The sequence below is a fragment of the Eulemur rufifrons genome, chromosome 7 (assembly GCF_041146395.1).
Source record: "Eulemur rufifrons isolate Redbay chromosome 7, OSU_ERuf_1, whole genome shotgun sequence".
In the NCBI taxonomy this organism is placed as follows: domain Eukaryota; kingdom Metazoa; phylum Chordata; class Mammalia; order Primates; family Lemuridae; genus Eulemur; species Eulemur rufifrons.
Genome location: NC_090989.1, coordinates 139,339,698 through 139,359,812, shown reverse-complemented (window position 1 = coordinate 139,359,812; position 20,115 = coordinate 139,339,698). Strand labels below are relative to the sequence as shown.

General features: G+C 41.3%; 1 protein-coding gene across 2 annotated transcripts in view; it reads left to right on the top strand.

Moving 5' to 3' along the window:
* The window catches only part of OSBPL10 (oxysterol binding protein like 10), a 273,686-nt gene that overhangs the window by 203,860 nt on the left and 49,711 nt on the right, over positions 1–20,115 (top strand). For both annotated transcript variants that reach the window (XM_069473350.1, XM_069473349.1), the window contains one exon: positions 7,174–7,328. In XM_069473350.1, the coding sequence (XP_069329451.1) occupies positions 7,174–7,328 (155 nt within the window). The remainder of the gene's footprint in view (positions 1–7,173; positions 7,329–20,115) is intronic.

The window sequence follows — 20,115 nt, the reverse complement described above, 5'->3', positions numbered from 1 at the left end:
GACTGAGATCTGAAGATACTTTAGTTTTTGTCTGCCTCCCACCTGTGCATTTTGGCTCCCAGACCTGTCTCTGATGTTCTTACTAAGATATACTGGTCTGAAATGCTTCACTTAACTTCCGTTGATGGAGAGGTTTGCAATTTAAATGAAGAAAGTAATTTGGCTTTTTGGTCAAGGCTAAAATTATGCAGCTCTTACTATTCCTGGGGACTACTAGATCTTCTTCAGCAGCTTGATGGAGGCAAATGACTGATTGACAGGGGACCGGGCATCTGTCTTCCCCAGCCTAGAGCTGTGCCTCCAGGGCTATGAGCAAAAGGCAGGCAGGACCACATTCAGAACTGGAAAAGTTTGTGCTGCTTGGGAGCCTGGGCTTTAGGCACATTATCAGTGTGGGAGAGAAACTGGACTTTAAGGGAATTTGGGAGCATGGGGTACTTCGTCATCTGTGCTTCCAAGTGGCTAGTTATTTACTTGCAAGTCTTGATCCAGGGAACATGGTTTGAATTCCAAGCAGACACTGGTAACCAGAGAAGCCCATTCTAGTGCCAGGTAAGAGCTGGGCGTTCACAGTGTCATGGGTGCAAGACATGTTTGGGAAAGGACACTGGAGTCAGAGCTGCCAGAGCAAGCAATGGTAGAGCGTTGACAGAGCACAGTAGACGACACAGGTGTGCTTGGATGTAAATGAGGACAAAAGATGCAGAGACCTGGAAGAGAACCAGAGCAGAATTTAGTGTGCTTTCCTTAGCTCATTCTTCTTACTGCTTTTCATTCTTTATAAAATTTAGGGGGAGTGTGAATTAATAAGCCCGTTGCTTTGGTCCTCCTGTTTTGGGGTTTGGCAGAAAGGGCCAAATAAATGAGACCACTGTAAGGACTCTGGCTTTTCTGGCTGTTTGCCATCTTCCTCCTGCTTTGCTTTACTTTCTTTCCGGAGACCTCGTTACACTCCCATTTTTGTCTCTTTTCCACCACTCAGAGACTTCCTTTGCTTTCTCTGTTGTACCTTGTTTCGTGACACCTATTGCTTTTGGTGAAAATTTGCCCCACTTATAGTCACCTTCCTTTGTTTTATGATTAAAAGCCAAGATAGAAATGTGATAATTCTTTCAGTAAATAGAAATCAGGAGAAGAGAAAAACTAGCATTGCAGAATACTCCAGATGAATGGATTTTCTTTTTTTACAGCTATCTAAACAAAATGAGTACTAACACCCTGGCTTTCCACTGGAAATATGCCTTATGTTTTCCTCAAGTTTGTGAATTTCAATCCTATTCTATTTTGGAAAACGCTTTTAGTTTTACTGCACCTGGAATACCTGAATTCACTGTTACAGGAAGACGAAGGGGCCTTCCAGGTGCCATCACCTGCCACTGGCCTCTGGGTGGAAGCTGGTAGTTCTCAACACCCCACGCAAGCCTCAAACTAAGGCCAAGGATAAATTAAGATAGTTCCATAGGCAAACCTTTGCCTTCAAAACTGTTGTTTTTCTGTTAGTCTCCTTTATGCTTTTGGTTTTTATGTTTCCAAACTATTTTTCTTGTTTACTGTCTATTTTGCTACACAGGTTGTACTTCCTTTACTCTTTTTTAGTCTTTTGGGGGAATATAGGATACATATATTAATTCTAGTAGTGGTTATATTAAGTTTTTCATAAGCATTCTTTTGGGTTTTTTGTTTTGTTTTTTTTTTTAAAAAACACGAGGTCTTAATCTTTCTGTGTTGCCCAGGCTGGAGTGCAGTGGCTGTTCACACTGCAGTCATAGTGCACTGCAGCCCCGAACTCCTGGGGTCAGGAGATCCTCCCGTCTCAGCCTCCCAAGTAGCTGGCGCTACAGGTGCATGCCATTGCGCCCAGCTTCATAAGTATTTTCTAACCTATATTTTGTAATCATTAAAGTCAAGGATGACACACTACTTTTTGACTCATTCGTTTAATGACGAAGACTGGGCATACTTCAACTTCCTCTGCTTCTCCAATCTGCTTCCTAATTTTTGTATTATGATATGTGGGTTATTAATAGTTTAATATTAATATGGTACTTACATAACGTATGATAGTGACTAATTCTCTTTTAGAATAATTATGACTTTGATATTCTGTTATGTAACTGTGTTTAGAAAATTTATTCACAGCTGATTCCAGGGCTGGGACTAGAATGAGATACGGGAGGCACTAGCCTTGAGTGCAGAATGGAAGAGGGGTGCCAAAAATCTCAGTGATGAAGATAAATGATTCTTTAATGCAATATATTTAAACCAAAATTAATGTGAAAACAATCCATGATAAAATATCAAAATATTACTTAAAGACAGTGTCTTAGCTTGGGCTGCTATTATACAAACACTGTAGCCTGGGTAGCTTAAAGAATAGAAATTTATTTCTCACTGTTCTGGAGGATAGAAGTCTAAGATCAGAGTTCCAGTCAATTCCAGACACAGGCTTCTGGTGAGCACTCTCTTCCTGGCTTGCTGATGGCCGCCTTCTCGCTGTGTCCACACGTGGCCTTTCCTTGGGGTGTGTGTGTGTGTGTGTGTGTGTGTGTGGAGAACAAGCAGGCTCTGCTCTCTCCTTCTTTTAAGGACATTAATCCAGTTGGATCAGGACCCTACCATTTTGATCTCTTTAATCTTAATTACTTCTGTAAAGGCCCTATCTCCAACTCCTCCAAGTCTAGTCACATTGGGGGTTAGGACTTTAACATATGAATTTGGAGGGGACACAAACATTCAGTCCATAGCAGGTAAGATCCAATAGGATGGAGATTAGGGTGAAGCAAGTGAGACTGAGTCCTGCAAGACTTACATACTTTTTTTTAATTTGCATTAATTTCATTAAAAATATTGTGTTAAAATACCATTTATCTTAGCTGGGTGTGGTGGTACATGCCTGTAGTCCCAACTACTCAGGAAGCTGGAGTATCACTTGAGTCCAGGAATTCGTGGCTGTAGTATGGTAAGATCACACCTGTGCATGGCGGCTACACTCCAGCCTGGGCAGCATAGCGAGACTCCTATCTCTTAAAACCAGACTACCATTAATCTTGATTACTGAGCTTCTTGGTGCTTCCTTGTGTTTTGTGCCTGAGACGAGTGTCTTCATTAACTGATCCTAGGCCTGGACCTGCTGAGCTGTGTGTTTAAATAGGTTCATGGCTCACCACCAGTCTTTTCGTACATGCCTTCCCCATTTCTTGAGTTCTTAATTCAGCTTGTTTTCTTGTGTATTGCTAAATGTTTTCAAGTAATTTTTCCCTTAAGAAGGTAATATATTTTCTGAATCTCAGCAGTGCTGCTGAGGGCATCTAGTGCAGAGGATGAGAGCATGGGCTCTGGAGCCAGGCTGCCTGGGTTTGAATCTCGATTCTACCACTTACTGTTAAATAGTTCTCTGTGCCTCTGTTTCTTCCTCTGTCTAGTGGGCAGAGTAGTACCTACCTCATGGGTCACCATGAGGATTAGGTGAGTTAATGCACGTGAAGTGCATACACTAGCCCTTGGCTCCTAGCAAGAGCTCAATAAATGCTGGCCATTTTTACCAGAGGAAAGACAATTTGGCTGGGGATGAACCTTATGCCCCAGCTCCCCACTTCACTCCAAATCTGTAGACTTGTACTTGCCTTCTTCTGTCCATCTCTTTGTCTTCTGGCGTTTAGTGTTGGAGCAAAACTCAAGACTGATATTTTTTTCCTTTAAGGCAGGTCTCATTTTTCTGCCTACATGATTGGAAAATTTTGCTCTTGATTTTTGCTATTCAAAAATGTTGCTAAACTTCACGAATGAGGGGTTCATTATGCTATTCTGTCTGTCTACATCTGTACGTGCTTGAAATTTCAGTAATAAAAAGTCTAAGAAAACATTGCCAAGCAGCGTCCTGACGTGAGTTTCTTCCCATTGGTTTCGTCGAGCGTGGTGAGTTCTTTCAGCAGTGCTGGTGGGATGCTGTTTGGCTCAGGACGCGTTTCTTTATTCTATCAACGTTTGTTGTTTCTGCCGCATTGACCTGGTCTCCCTCCTAAAGTACCACGGATCTGCTGTCTCTTGGATCTCTGTTCTGCATCTTCTCTACTATTTTTTATCTCATGTTTGTCCTCTGTGTCCTTTGTAACTGCACGTTGGTAGAATTTCCTTTTCTCAACACACTGCTTATTTGACTTTCTACGTTGTTGATTCTACTTTTTCCTGTTCTCAGTGTGAATTTTAATTTTACTAATGCCGACTTAGTTTCCTCATAATAATCGCTTGATGCGTTCAGCTCCCTGTTCACCAAAGGCTGTTTTCTTCTTCTGACTTTTTCTGTTCTTGCTTCACAGAGGCTGCTTTATCCTGTATTGTGCTGAGGATACACCTTTCCTATTGTTTTCTCTGACACCTTATATTAGAAATTTCCAAGACATACTCTTCCTCTAAGCCTTCTTGAGAACAATGTTTCTTTTCCCAAGCTCTGTACAGTCTTTTTTATTTATTCCACATTAGAACTTTTCTCATTCATCCCCAAATAAATGGGGATGGCCTATCCAGACTCCTAAACCTATGATGATTTTTTAGAGCAGCTGGACTGGTCTGAGACAGGCTTTGCACTGATTTTTTGACACTCTGAGTCCATGGAGTGCACAGAAAACTACGTTTCCCAGCATGCATTGCCACTGTACTCATCCTGCCCTGGCCCTTGTCTATCCCAGGATGCAGTTGGGCCAGATGCTACTTCCTGCCCTGTTGAGTCCTGGGTCACCATCTTTAGATGACAGTAGAATGGAGAGGAGAGAGGGACACAATTGAGGTATGGGAGTAATAGAGAAAACACTGTCCTGAATGCCTAGACAAGTAGATCTCATTTTTCCCCCTAGTGTTTTTTAAGACTTCCTAACTGCTCTAAAGGACGTTTACTACTTAAGTAATAAAATTAAAAATTTTTAAATAGTACCCCTGTATTTATGGGACAGCTGCCCAGTATTTAAGATCGGAATCCAGTGCTGGCTCCCTGAGGTGGGATTCGCTCAGCAGGACAGGTAAGAAGTATCTACCCACCTCTCTTATGGCAGATTCTGGTGTCTTGAATCCTGGGTTGGTTTTCTTAGTCCACCTCTATCTGCCTTATTGTGCCTCATGGACATTTTTCTGAAGTTCTGGGGTCAGCTTACCATTTAGACTTTGGGTTTTTTTTGAATGACATCAAGGACTGCTATATGGGTGTCTTTTTGCTATTATTAAAAATATTGTGATCAAATACACATAACATAAAATTTGCCATCTTAACCATTTTCATGTGTACATCTCAGTAGTGTTAAGTATATCACATTGCTGTGCAGCCAGTCTCCAAAACTCTTCCTACCTTGCAAAGCCAAAGCTCTGTGCCTATTAAATAACAACTCCCCATTCCCTCCTATCGGCTCCCCAGCCTCTGGCAACCACCATTCTATTTCCTGTCTCTCTTTTGGCCAGTTTTTATTAATTTTTAAGAGGCTATGAAGCTCACTCTTCTTCAAATTTACTCCCTCTTAGTAGTCATTCATTCATTGAGCACATCCACATTGAGCACACACTCTTTGCTAGACCGTGTTCTAGAGCAGGGGACACAGCTGTGAGCAAGGGCAATCTTGTCCCTGTCCCCAAGGACCTGACATTCCAGGAAAGAGAGAAAGGTAATAGACAAGTACACGAGTGAACTGAATGCAGAGAGCACCAAGTCTGTGAAGATGGTAAGCAGAGTGGTGTGACAGGGAGCACCTGCGGGGTGCTACTTTGGTCAGTGGGGTTCCAGAAGGCCTTTCTAAAGAAGTGATGTTTAGCTGCTCCTGGATGTACACAGACCTCCCCTCCCTCCACATAGAAGGACTGGAGGGAGGAGCAGTACCCACAAAGGCTCCAAGACTGAAACAAACTTGGCTCATTTGAGGAATGGAAAAAATACCAGCATGAACTGAGCATGCTGAGCACTGGGGAGAGAGAGAACAAAATGAGGCTGGGCAGACCTCGGCTCTTGGGCCGCAGAGGAGAGCCAGGCAGTTTAGATTTTATTCCGGCTGCAATGAGAAGCCACTTTAGGCTTTTAAGTGGCAGAGTTATGTGATCTAACACTTGACATTTTAAAAAAGCATTTTTGCAGAAAAATGTACTTGAATTAGATGATACTGTACCCAGCAACACATTACCTGTGTAAGCACATAGGTAGCCCTTTTGTATGTCTGTTATTTTGCTTCCGTCGACCAGATTCCCCTGGGAATACCTCAGGAAAGTTTGGGATACTTGTAGATTTTTCTTTAACTCTAGAGAAAAGGCTGACAGATATGATTGCTTTATCGATGGAACACCTGAGACCCTGAAAGGTTGAGTTTTAACTCCTGAGTCAATCTCCACTTGTGCCTAACTTTTCTTTGTCTTTACCCTTGCTCTTAGACTGGAAACACAATCTCCAGAGTGTTAGGCAGCTGAGTTTGAGACCAATTTATTTGAATGACAGAGTTGCTATGGGGTAAAGAAATCTGCCTCTGGCTACTCCTCTCCCCATTAGGAGGCATAGAAAAATATTCTATTAATACAATAACACATGACACTTAAAAAAACAATATTAGAGTAGAAAGTCTTTTTTTTTCCCCCCCAAGGGGTTGAGGGAGGATTAGAAAAATTTGTTGGTTTACCAGATTGATATTTAGAAAAGTGTTTCTTGCTAGAATGGAGTGAGTGTGTCTGTCCTTTGCGGTGGGGCTTCCTGCCATCTGCACACCCAGGCACATCTGGGGGCAGGGCCAGGCGTCTTTTCTGAGCCATGTTCATTGTGTTCGTTGGCGTTCGCCACATTTTGAGCCGCCATTTTTGATTAAATTTGACTTGTGGTTTTTATTGTAAATATTTAAAAATATTTTTGAAAAGTTGAAAATAAAGAAATTTATGTTTATCTGACTTTGGTGACATGGGAATTATTTTTGTCCAGGGCTGGAGAGAGAAACAGCCTGTTATGATTCTGATCTTGAATTTATACAGAAACGAGTTCATGAATAGACAGTCAGAGTCTACCATCTACACTCAGTACTTTATTCAAAACAAGCCCCCCCTGTTTTACGTTGGGCCCATTTGAAGTAAGTCTCCTCATACTGGGAGGTACAAATATGTCATGAGCTATGAATGTTTAATCTGGAAAATACTTGGCATCATTCTAGGTCTTTATTTCAGAAAACGTCCTGGGATGGCACGGGCCCAAGTCACATTCCACAGAGCAGATGAAGAATGGGACACTTGGCTCTTTGCCTTCAGCCAGTGCCAACATAACCTGGGCAATCTTACCAAACTCCGCCGAAGACGAGCCAGCCTTGCGGCCAGAGCCAGAGGTAAGCCAGCGTCCTCTCGTAGCGCATTCGTGGCTTGTATTATTGCTTGTTCATAAATATAGTAATTATATTTGTAACTTGCTCATCTCTTTGTTTTAAGAGGAGACAAATTATAAAATGGAAGCATTGCCTGGAGAGACAAAATCAGCTATGTGCGTGCCTGGCACTTCTCTTGTTCTTGTGGCAGGCAGCTGCTGTGGGTGAATTGTGATCCTCCGAATGAGGAATCTCCTATTTTCATTGAAATGGGAGCCATTTCAACTTCAAGTGGGAGAAATTCTAACAGGCCCATTAAAATGATGCCTATTGACATGACGGGAGCAGTTACAATATATCATGTCGCTCCTCTGAATAATGGCTCCTTCCTGTGGTTCCTGCTGATACAAGCTCTTGCCTCACATGCTCGACTCCTGCATGCCCCTGACCCAGGCCGGCACCCGTGGGACAGTGGTCCAGACTCCTTGTAGGCCTTTGTACTGCAGCCCAGTCCTGGCTGCAGAGGCTACTACACTGCCTTGTCACGGAGGAGCAGCCCTTGTGGATCTTGACGACCAGCCAGGCCCAACAGGCTTCGTGGACTTGTCGTCTGCCCTCGGCTTGGCTCTCCTGACTCTGCCTGTAAGTGGCAGCTGGAAGGGAGCCAAATGCACTGTTGCCTTGTATCACTTTTGCTTTGTGTCGTGAGTAAATTTATTTTATTTTTTTTTGATGCACATATCCTCTTGAGATAATCGCTTGAACTAGCTTGAAGCCGCCTTTAACCATGCGTTAGAGTTGTTCTTAATGTCAGTTGAAATCATTTTAGCCTGAAAATTGTGGAACATGCACAAAATCTGTTTTGTAAGGCTGAAAGCCCCAGGGCAGCTTCTTTGATCAAATGGTCTTGGTTATCAATTTCTCTAAGCTTCATTTTTGGTGACAATGACTTAGTAGCATAGCTCTTATAAAGGCAGATTAGTCTGCCTACAAATATTTCATGAGTGTCTTTAAGGTGCCTTAGCGGCAGGGTGTGAAGTGAATAGGGGCTGTGAATTTTTGAAAAGTATTTGGCCCATATTTACAAGGAGTTTCAGGCTGAAAAAAAACACGCGGGTGACATGTAAGTGCATTGAAAGGTAAGTTGGCGATGGTGTGCATGGTAGAGAAGTGAGTCATTAGATCTTTAATCATCATTTCCAGCAGCATTTTCGGGCAAAACCTAACGGGCTGGAACCTAATAAACTTACTTAATAGGGCTGGCGATATTCCTTACTCTGTGAATCTTTCTTAGTGTTTCCTCTGCTTTTCCCTGATAGGTGCTTTCTCTGACCCTCCAAAGTTAGAGAGGCCAGGTCTGTTGTTTTTACATAAAATTGTTGCCTACTTTGCCTCATGAGTCAACAGCATTTGTAAAAGATAATATATAATTGTCCATAAGAAATAACTATTCCCATGTTCAACTCTTTGAAAATACCCTGAAGGAAAAGAATTAGAGCTTTTCTCATTAAGTTAGGGACAGTCATTAATTTCTGGCTGTCATTTTTGCCCTTAATCCTTTTGTCAGAGCAATATAAGATGCTGTTTATGATTCTTGATAGCAGTGAAAGACTTATGGAGGGGGATGGTGTTTGATGGTTTTCTGAGAAGGGAGAATTAGAGTTCTTTTGCAAAGACTTCCATCATTTTTCCCAGCGACTACTCTAGATGATTCTCAAAACCCAAACAGCTCCTGTTGGTTGAACACTGTTTTTCTTTTGAGGCCATTGTGCTTTGTCACATTTTTTGTCTTAATAGTTGAAGAAGCTAGCAATATCCACCCAATAGTTTTCTTGTCAGAAAAAAAGGAAAATGTTTTCATTGCCTCCCTTCTATACAATTTGGAGAAATAGCTCTATAAGGAATGAAGTGAAATTCCCAGAGGCTAAAAATTCCTTAGAAGAAGGTTCCTTATCCCTTTTGATATAGAGAATATAGTTACTTCTGTAAGTGATCATTGGGGAACTAATTTTAAGAATCATAGTTATTATGGTACTTTAGCTTAATAAACTGTGTTCTTCTGTTTATTATTTTAATCATTTTATGTCTTTGGGGATAAAAATTAAGATACAGAAGGTACTTTCCCTGTTTTGGTTCTGTCTTGCCATATAATAACTTACATCTGGAAAACTAATGCATTTTCAGGCTTAGTCTGTATAATTCTCGGTGGAATAAAACTCAAAGAGCAGTGTGTATTTAATATATGAGTTAGAAGAGAACTGTGGTTGGCTCTGTTATTAAATGCAGTGATCTTAAAATTTTATTCTGCTGGGGCTAGAACTAACTAAATGTGAAAATGAAATATATTCTTCCATAATGAAATGAGTTAGGATCTTGGTTTTACCCATTAGTAGAACAGTTTTCAATGCTCAAATACCATTTAAAATATATGTGTAGACAGAAAAGGGTTTTTGTTGTGCTGCTTCATCAAATATGCCGTGTTTTAGGACAAGAAAGATGGTTAATGGAGTAGACACTGTGGACTAGCTCTCTTGACCGTCGTTCAACCCTGCTGATTGGAGAGATTGGAAACCTAACAGCAACATGTCCCCGACTTTGTTATGGCTGGAATTCTAAGGGTGTAACAGTGAGATACATTTGTGTGAGTTTTGGAAGACCAAGTTCCTTCTGCTGGTGCTGCTGGCAGGCAAGGTCACGGAGATCTGAATGTTGTGGTGGCAGTTGTGGTGGCCACACTCATTGGTCTGGGACCTTAGTCCCACCTGCCTGGGTATGAGAAGCTGTTGTGGCAGCAGCAGCAGCTTCCTGACCTTGGGACCACAGCTGTCTACAACGTGTGACCATGAATTCAAAAGTCCAAGGACCCCCTGACTTCTGCTTCTTCAGCCCCTTTAATGATTCTGTAGGCACCTAATTCCCATATTAAATCCCTCTTATTGAAATACCTGGAGTGGTTTCTGTTTCCTGCTTTGCATCATGACTGGTTAGGCTGTTGGCATAGGAGAGCACAGTGCCGTGAGGAGACTCATCGTGAATGACAGAGCTCACGTGTGGCCATGCACACTCACCTTCCTGAGGGATGTCTCTGAGAGACAAAACCGTAATATTTTTAAAAGTCAGGTTGATTGAGGCATAATTCACAAACAATATAATTCACCCATTTAAAATGCAGTTTTATCAGTTTTAACAAATCAAAGTGTAAGTTGGGTATCCCTAATCTAAAAATCCATAATCCAAAATGCTCCAAAATCTGAAACTTTTGGAGGGGTGCCATAACACTTAAAGGAAGTGCCCAACAGAGTGTTTTGGATTTCATATTTTTGGATTTGGGACACTTAACCGGTGTAATACAAATATTCCAAAATCTGGAAAAAATCTAAAATCTGAAAACTTCTGGTCCCAAGCATTTTGGGTAAAGGATACTATACTCAGTCTGTGCAGAACAGTTCTATCACCCCACCCCACCCACAGAGTTCTCTTATGTCCCTTTTTAGTCAAATCTTCCCCCCAGCTTTTGGCAACCACTGATCTGTGTCCTGTCCCTATAGTTTCACCTTTTCTAGAGTGTCATATAAATGGAGTCATGGAGTATGTAGCCTTTTGAGTTGGGCTTCTGTTGCTTAGCATAACGCATCCGAGATCCATCCATGATGTTATGTGAATCATAGTAACTCATCCCTTTTGTGTTGAGTAGTAGCCATTGGATCTAGAGTTTATTTATCCATTCATTAGTTGAAGAACATTTGGATTTGAAAAACTTCTTCCAATCCTCAATGGATAAGATGGAAAACTAATGTGTTAATTATTTGAGGCAAATGTCTGGTGTACAGACAGCTAGCCCTGGTTTTAGGACAGTCAGTACTATTAGTCTCACTGCTGGAGACCCTAAGCAGTGGGCTTTTAAGCCTGTGCCTCAGAGCATGCCACCAACTCCCGTCAACCTCTGTTGGTTGTCCTAGTTGGAAGCTTTGCCTAATTGGATTCCAGTGGCAACAATTCTGTCAAGAGACCACACACCCTAGACCTCTCAAGTCTAGCAGGTTTAGAAAGACTTCTCATAATGTCTTATGGACTGAGCACTAGATCAGCATCTAAGTAAGCCAAATGGACTTTGCTTAGAAAGTTGCGTAATTGAATTTTCAAGTAAGTATGTCATAATCCCCGCTTCCCAAAGGTAGGAAAATTGTTTTAAAAATAAAGGAGGGAGACTGATATAAAAGGTTTAACTGAGTTCTGCCTCAAGAATTTTCATGCTTTTGGTTGAATTGTCATTTTAGCACTGAACTTTTGAACCACTTAACATATAAAGCTGTCAGTTTGAAATCCTCTGACATTCAAGTTGAAACCGGGCTACTTCAGTTCCCTCAATTGTCTTTATCATCCGTTTCTTCTTCATCTCCACGATACATAAACATATAGGTAGATGTTGATGGAGGATGTGTCAGGTGTGGGATGGTGACAGATATTTGAACATAAATAAGGTAATATGTTGTTTTGATCCTTTAGATAATTCCTTTAACTCAAATTTTCAACATTACAGGTTTGTTCAAAATACTTGGCACCTATTTATTTGTTGTCAACAGTGTGACCTAGGAGTGAGGCAGCTATCACTACTTACATGATTGGAAATCCTGTGATAACCTCACAGAGTTTTATTACAAATGGTTGCTACACAGGAAATGTCATTGATCACATTTAAAATTCGTTACAAATAAGTTCATGGGTGATAGGGTTACTCTTCCCCACCCTAGTTCTCATCTCATCATCAATCAGATTGTATTTCCTTCCCAGGTTCTGTAGCATAGACGTTTTTTTTCTTTGAATCATGGCCAATGAATGATTATATCTTAGAAGAGTCTTTAGGAGTCAAATAGCCACTCCCCACTGGAGTGGTTGACTGATTTTGCAAAGCATCACAAAACTGGTCAGTAGTAGAGACAAAATTGATATCTGGACTTCCTTTCTCCCAAACCTAGTGCCTTTTTCTTTCTACCACACCATCTACTGTATTGGGTAAGATTCTTTCAGCTGCAAATAACAGAAAATCCAACAATTAGCAGCTTAAACAGTAATACATTTAATTTTCTCACAAAAGAATTCTACTAGCAGGTGGTTCCAGGTTTGGTGCAATAACTCAGGAAGGCCTCAAAGATACAGAAGTCTTCCATTCTTCCGGCTGTTGGCTTTTTAATCTTTGTGTTTGTCACTTTGTGGTTGCAGCGTCATAGCTCCCAATCATTGCATCCTCACAACACATCCTTTAGAAGGAAGGAAGAAATGGGGGCTTTTCTCAAGACTTGTCTTTATTTGGGAAGGGAAAGCCCCTTAGTACACTTCTATTGTCTCATAGCCAGACCTGGATCACAGATCTATCCTGAGACCTATAACTTGTAATGGGTCACTGGATTTTCATGAATCATCCTCTCTGACTGTGGAGAGAAGTGTGCCCTCCTAGAGATCAGAGGGGGGTCTTGGATCCTAGAGAGACCATAACTGGGTTTTTGTTAGCAAGGGAGAAGAGGGTAATGGCTTTTGGGTGGGAACAGGTCATGTCTACTGTACCCCCTAATCTATCCAGAGCAGATTATCTTCATGCAGTGGTCGCCTTCACTCCCTAAGACTTTTCTAACCTGGCTGTTTCATCTCGTAGACGAAATTCTTTGAGGGCAGACTGCATGTCTGATTCTTCTCTGGAGACTCCAGAATATTTAGGACAGTATGATGCATGTAGTAGATGTTCTGTAAATATTGAATGAATGAATGTGAACGATGAGATTCATTGGTAGAGTTCGTGACTAAAAGGCATGTTTCCCGCTTGCTTTCGTCTCTGTTCTGTCTCTCCCGTAAGGGTTCTGGTGGCCCCAGCAGAAGGAAGTTTAACCTATTGAGTGGCATTTGACTTACATGTGCTGCTGTGATGAGATTCATTGGTCAGTGTCCTGGAGCTCTCCAGGCAGAAGACTCTCCTACTAATTGGTCCATTTCTAACCATTGACCTTGACCAACTATCCAACAAGTTCTAGATGGTTGTGGTTATATGTGGAATTCTTACTATAACTTTTTAGAAGAGCCACTCCATTTACATCATGACATGATAGGAATGAACAGTGATATGATTATCTAGATTTTCTCTTTTTTCCTTCTGGCTGTTGGTCTGGAGTGAAAGTAGTTCACCTTTCAGGCAAATATGGAAGATATGCCTCCTAGACCCTCAAGGCTTAGTGAAAATCACAAGGATCCAGATTGTTACTTATGCTTGAAAATACACTCTTCCCTCATTAGTTTGTTCTGTGTTCCAGTATAGTAAGACATTGTTATGCATCTATGCAACAAAGTTCATTTATGCATTCAGCAAATATTAATTGAGCTTCTACTATGTCCTGGGCATTGAATAGAGCCCTTCCTTGGTTTAGCAGATTTTCATAACCCAGATCATTAGCTCCATGCATATTTCATAATAGTTATAATTATTCTTTAAATCTTGAGATTAGCAGCAGGAGCCAAGTGATGTTTTCATGGTTAGTACACCAAGCCTGTGTAGGTCCTGGTGGTATACGGCTGTGGGTCACCTGTGGTCTGTAGCAACTGAGATGACATGGAATTTGAAGTTGTGCTTCTATGGTACTCTAGTGGGCTGTAATTATTGTACTTCCCATGGTTAAGAGCTCCTTTCTGTCTTGCAAAATAGCATTTCTCTGCCCTCTTTCCTTTTTCTTCTTAACAACTCAATAACATAACCATCATGCACAAACCTAAGAACTTCTTGGGCTTGGTTTCTGGCAGCTTTCATGAGCTCTCTGACTACAAGGCATGATAGTATATTTTCCTGTGTAGCTTTGCGGGATTAATTGCAGTTTAGGCTACTTTTTCAAGGACGTTTTCTTCCCTCCATCCTATTTCCTTTCTTCTTCCTCTCTTCCTTTTCTTGGGTGATAGTAAGGTTTTGTGTCCTTGGCTGCATGTTGCCTCTATAAGCGAGGAGTGGAGTATAGTGGAAAGGTCCCAAATCATGCCTTTGCTGGGACCAGTTGGAAGTATTTGGGGGCTTTTTTTCTTTTTAATAGAGACAGGATGTCTCTCTGTCACCCAGGCTACAGTGCAATGATGTCATTGTAACTCACTGCAACCTCAAACTCCTGGGCTCAAATGATGCTCCTCCCTCAGCCTCCCAAATAGCTAACTACAGGCGTGTACCACCATTCCCAGCTAATATTTAGATTTTTTGTAGAGATGGAGTCTCACAATGTTGCCCAGGCTGGTCTTGAACTCCTGGGCTCAAGTGATCCTCCCACCTCAGCCTCCAAAGTGCTGGGATTACAGGCATTAACCACCGTGCCTGACCTGTTTCGAGGCTTTTAATGGATTTGGACACTGGACTAAGTCTTTGGGGGTAGCCTTAGGCATGTACACCATGTTGCCTCTCTTCTCTCCCCTCCCCCCAGGCCAGCATGGCTTTATGACATAAACACCCACCAGAATGTTAGGAGGTAGCCGGCTTTGATTTGCCAATTGTGAGCTGGAGCCATATGAAAAAAATCACCAGTGGTATAATCTCTCCTATCCCGTAGCAGTACTCAGAGAATTGAGCGCTTTAAAACTGGTGAATGCAAAGGACTTATAGCACTGCGTGTTTAGTATGGGTTTTCCCTCCTCCTCCCCTCTTCTCTTTTCCTCCCTATCCTTCCTGTTGTCACGAAGGAGGAAAGCTCTGAACCAGAGTTGAAGAGTTGAAGAGATTATAGTGATGCGGTATGAAAACTTTTAGTATTCTGTTGTTTTGGGTATTTATTCTCATCCTATAAAAGTGGCCCCAAATTTCACAATTCTCTCTATTTCCTTTTCACTTGCCCACTCCCATGAAATTATACCAATAGAAATGAGCTTTTCACCATCTGCCTGGCTTACATTTTTATTTGCCCACAATGAATGACTATTCTCAAGGTGATTTATTTGCTGGCTCTGATGACGTTCTCTTTCTGAAGATGGAAAGTCGGTGCTCAGAGATTTATGATCTTGGGAAAGAATGTTGTGGAAGAAAAGAGTGAAATATTTCTCATGTATACTTTGGGTTTTGCCTCAGCTAATCGATGCGTTCTTGTATCCCTTTGGCAATTTGAATTGGGATTCGTAGCCAACTCATGGCACTGTGCATTGCAGGGGCTTACTGTGTGCTAAATCACAATTGCACATTGGTCATGTCTTTGGTAATAATGATAGGTGTGACCAACTAGGTGAAAAGTAGATTGTGTGTTACGTGGATTTTGAAATGGCGAGAGCAAACAAGTGAGCTGTAGAATCATCTGTAAGGTCTGGAAATGTTTTTCAGACCGTGTGAATATAGGACTCAAACAGCCACTTCTATTATACTTAAACCTACTGCACCAGTAACTGTTTGGCTGTTCATCCTGTCCCCATGCATCTTAGGACCATAACCCTCCCTGCCTCTGCAGGTATTAGAACAGCCAGGGCAGGGAGCCGGGCTCTGTGAGGAGATGAGCACGCAGTTAGTGTCGTATGATGCTCTGTCACCACTGTCTTTTTTCTTCCTCTGGCGACAGTGCCTTCCCATTCCCCCAAACCCTACCCTTTTCTGTCACTCAGTATCCACAGCCAGCTAAGCCTGCAGTGGCCTATCCTTAGTCGCATGAGGTTCTCTTTATTGGCTACGGTAATCCTAGTAAATGATCTTGTCACTAATAATTACAAGAAGAGTGGTTGAAATACAGCCATGTGAAGGAAAGGAAAAGGAAACCGTAACTATTTTGGAAATGAAACTGAACATAATTGAGAACAGTGTATCAATCCTTAAAACCATGGAAGTCCTCTTCAAGTTTCCCTAAATCTCCATTCACAGTCCTTGATCATCTCATCAGAATTGCTTTCTTTTAGAAAGAATAAGAGAGGTATATAACTCTGTTTTTTTATAGTTATTTTAAAATTAATATTGTAAGAGTATCAAATCTCAATGTGTTATAGCAAATGTGTAGGATTTAACCCACGTTATGAGTTTAAAATAGCTTTGTGGGTTACTCTGGAAATGGACCCACCCCAGTAATGACATTATTTTTCAGAAAGTATGTTTCAGATTCTAAATATCTTCTTTTCTTGTGTACTAAAATGCAGAGCCAGCTTGTAGTTCTGGCTTTAAAAATATATTCATTATGTAATTCAGGGAGAAAATGACTCCTTTGGGGGATGTGAACTTTTCTCATAATAGATTGATACCAATTTCATGTATTGAATTGAGAAAAGAAATGGAAGCAAGAGGAAGGGACTTACTTTTATGTTGACCTGCCTTTAAAAAATTCCATTTTGATGAATTTTTAGCACTAAAAGCTTTATTTGGAATGAATAGAAACCCCCACAGTGGGGAAATACTTGTCCATTTTAGCTATTGCTCTGCTAGATCAGTGGTTCTCTTCCAGGTGAGTGGGGACTCCCGGTGCCCTGCAGAAGTGAGGGCCAGGCGTTCATGACGGTTACTGACTGAGCCTCGGCAGAAGCCTTTGTAAACCCTCGTCCCCACCTCACAAAAGCTAGCTTTTTGTTTATATCCTTTGAGAACACAGGTTCTGTTTTTTTTTTTTTTAAGAAGCAATCAATGGGAGGACATAAGGTATAAAATAACAGTAAAAACAAGAGATCCTGGTTTAGAAATTTGACTGGTGATATGATTTAAAAGTGATATGATTTCCAAGTCCTAAGAGCATTTGGGGGAGTGGTAGTTAAATGATTGTATTTCTAGGATCATAGGAATGAAGCTACTATTTTCTCTTTCTTCTCGTCAGCATTTTGGTGTAGAGGAAAGTCACTTTAAGCTGTTCCTTGATGTGGGGGGATTAGAATGATGTCTCTCCAGGGTCCCAGCTGTAGAGTCTGACAGAGCACTTTGAACCCAAGCGCTTTCAATTATTGCCTGTAAGAACGTGAGCTTATGAATTATTAATGGTGGCAATAGTAGTAATTTCCTGATGGAGATGTTGTGAGAATTATGTGAGATCATATATTTACAGTGCTCATCTCAGTGTCTGGCACTCAGTAGTAAGTCAGCCCTTATTAAAATTGTTCTTTGGTCAACCTAGCGTATCTTTATTTATAGGTACGAAGTATGTTGGGAAATCCTTAAGAATATTTGTTGTTGTGCTATTCTGGGCTTCTTAAGTGAGATTCATTTTTCTTTGGTTAGTCTTTCTTCCATAGGAGTAGTCTGGATGTAAATATGGCATCTGCCATTTGTTTGTGGGGCATGATTTACAAATAGCTTCCATTAATAACTTATTCAAATATGGCTTCTCCAGATATAGCTAACTTACTAATCATCCAGGTAGTTTTGTTGCTGGTGTCTTGCCTGGGTTTCCTCTGAGGAAATCCCAAAGTCACCTGGCCAGTTGTCAGTGTGGGTTTCGGGCCGTGAGCATGCAGAGGTGATGAAGCCCAGGTAGGCCGATCTTCACAGCATACCCCAGGTTTATGCACCAGATGAAGTCTGGGTATAGAGAAATAAAGGAAATATAAGTAGGTTGTATTAGTTTCCGATTGCTGCCGTAACAAATTACCACAAATTTATTAACTTACGATTCTGTGGGTTAGAAGTCTGACACAGGTCTTCGTGGGCTAAATCAAGGTGTTGGCAGGGCTGAGTTCCTTTCTGGAGGGTCTGGGGAGACTCTGTTTCCTTGGATTCTCCAGCTTCTAGAGGCCGCCTGCTTTCCTTGGCTTGTGGCCCCTTCCTCGGTCTTCAGAGCCAGGAGCATTACATGTTGACCCTGCTTCCATACTCACACCTCCCTCCCACTACCCTCCTCTCCCTCCCTCTTCCACGTTTAAGGCTCCCTGTGATTCCGTTGAGCCCACCCAGAGAGTCTTGGATGATCTTTGTATTTTAAGATCAGTTGATTAGTAGCCCTCATTCCATATGCAGCTTTAATTCCGCATTGCCATGTAACCCAACATACTCACAGTCTCAGGGATTAGAACTTGTACAACTTTTGGCCGTCATTCTGCCTACAACAGCAGGTGAGTTGGCCGGCATTCACCAAATACATTAGATATACTACAGAAATAAAACTGGGCTTCACCTTTGGCTGGAAACTGAGCACGTTGTTATTTATATTGCTCCCTTTGAGGAAAGCGTCAGCTTAACTGGATTCATTATTGGAAGAGAAGCAAAAGGCTTTGCTTTTAGTACACAGTGAAACCTTTTCAAACTCGCTTTTCCAGTCTGCGGTGGCCATCACCCCTCACCTCCTCCCTCTGCCCCTAAGAGCCTCAGAATTAAGCCAGACACGAAACCATGAAACCATGACGTCTCATCTTTGACAGACCTCACAATTTGTAGCTTGGCACTAGGGGGAGGTGGATTTAAAAATTAATGTAAAACATCATAATTATTGCATAAAAATACAGTATAGACTTTATGGAAAGTCAGAAGCAAAATCCCATTATTTTGACTCTTCCTTTTGATGCCACCTCCAGAAGGGGCTACTGTGTGTCTCTTCTGGGGAATTTGCACAGCAAACATGTATACATTTATTCTTTAAAAGATTTTTTTACACCAGTGGAATCACATTATAGATAATGTTCTATGGGTTTTTAATTTAACAATATATCTTAGGTATCTTCCTGTGTCAGTATACAGAGATTGTTTGCATTCTTTTGAACAGCCGCAAAACCGTTCCATTCTATGAATGTATCATAATTCATGGAGTTGTGTAGCAGGCCATATTTAACCAGTAATTTATTTAACCAGACCCTAGGAGAGACACTTAGGTTGTACAGTTTCTCACTACTACAAATTGTGCTCTACACATACTTCTATACACTTACGCAAAATATGTTTTACAGAGGGAAACTTCCTAGCCGTGGAATTTAAGTGAAATTCAGTCAATAACCATAGGAATTTAAAATTTTGATAAGTATTACCAAATTGCCCTCCAAGATTAAGGCAAGGTTATGGTCCTGCAGCAGTGTGTGAGGGCTGCCGTCATCCTGAACCTCACCGTTAAGGAATGAACATCAAGCTCTTCTTTTATTGCCATTTTTTAAAAATGAGAAATGGCATCCTGTTTTTAATTTCTAGTTTTGTAATTATGAGCAAAGTTAAGCATATTTTCACGTACTTATGAGCCATTTATATTTCTTTTGTCTTTAATATCTTGTTCATAGCCTTTGTGCCTTTTTCAATTGGGTCGTTGACTTTGTAATTAATGTTTTCTGTATATGAAGCTAGTGAGCTCTTCATAAAGCGGAGCAAGTGTTTTTCCACTTTTTGGGTACAGTTTTGGACATAAGCAGTGACAGCAACCATGATTGTAGTCACCACTGTACGATTTCTTCACATGAAGATCCCTTAGTTTAAATCTTTTCTGAGAGTCAGATTCCCCTTAATTTAGCGTTAGTTTAAAATCTGGCTCGAGAACTTTGTGGTGTTGTCTAGGAACACCCACTGGGATGAGCCACCAGGTGGTTCTACGTGTTGGCTGTTTAGTAGGGCAGTACAGCAGCTATGGGAATGTACACCAGCCGATAGAAACGATTATCCTTCCTGGAAACATCATCTTGCCAGACTCGGGCAGTCCTCTCATTAAGAGAATTGCTACATGGAGAGGTTGTTATCCTGCTCTCATCTTGCTTGTCCTGCTCCTTGCTCAAAGACAAATGTCAGAATGTGTAGAGATGCGTTCTATAGAAGTTCTGGTTTGGACCTTCTGTCCCCATCCAGGGTCTGATGTTGCTGGTTTTTAATGTAGTTTTATGTGGGATACTTGTCAAGTTGAAAAAACAAGTTTTATTTCTTAAAAATGAAACAGGA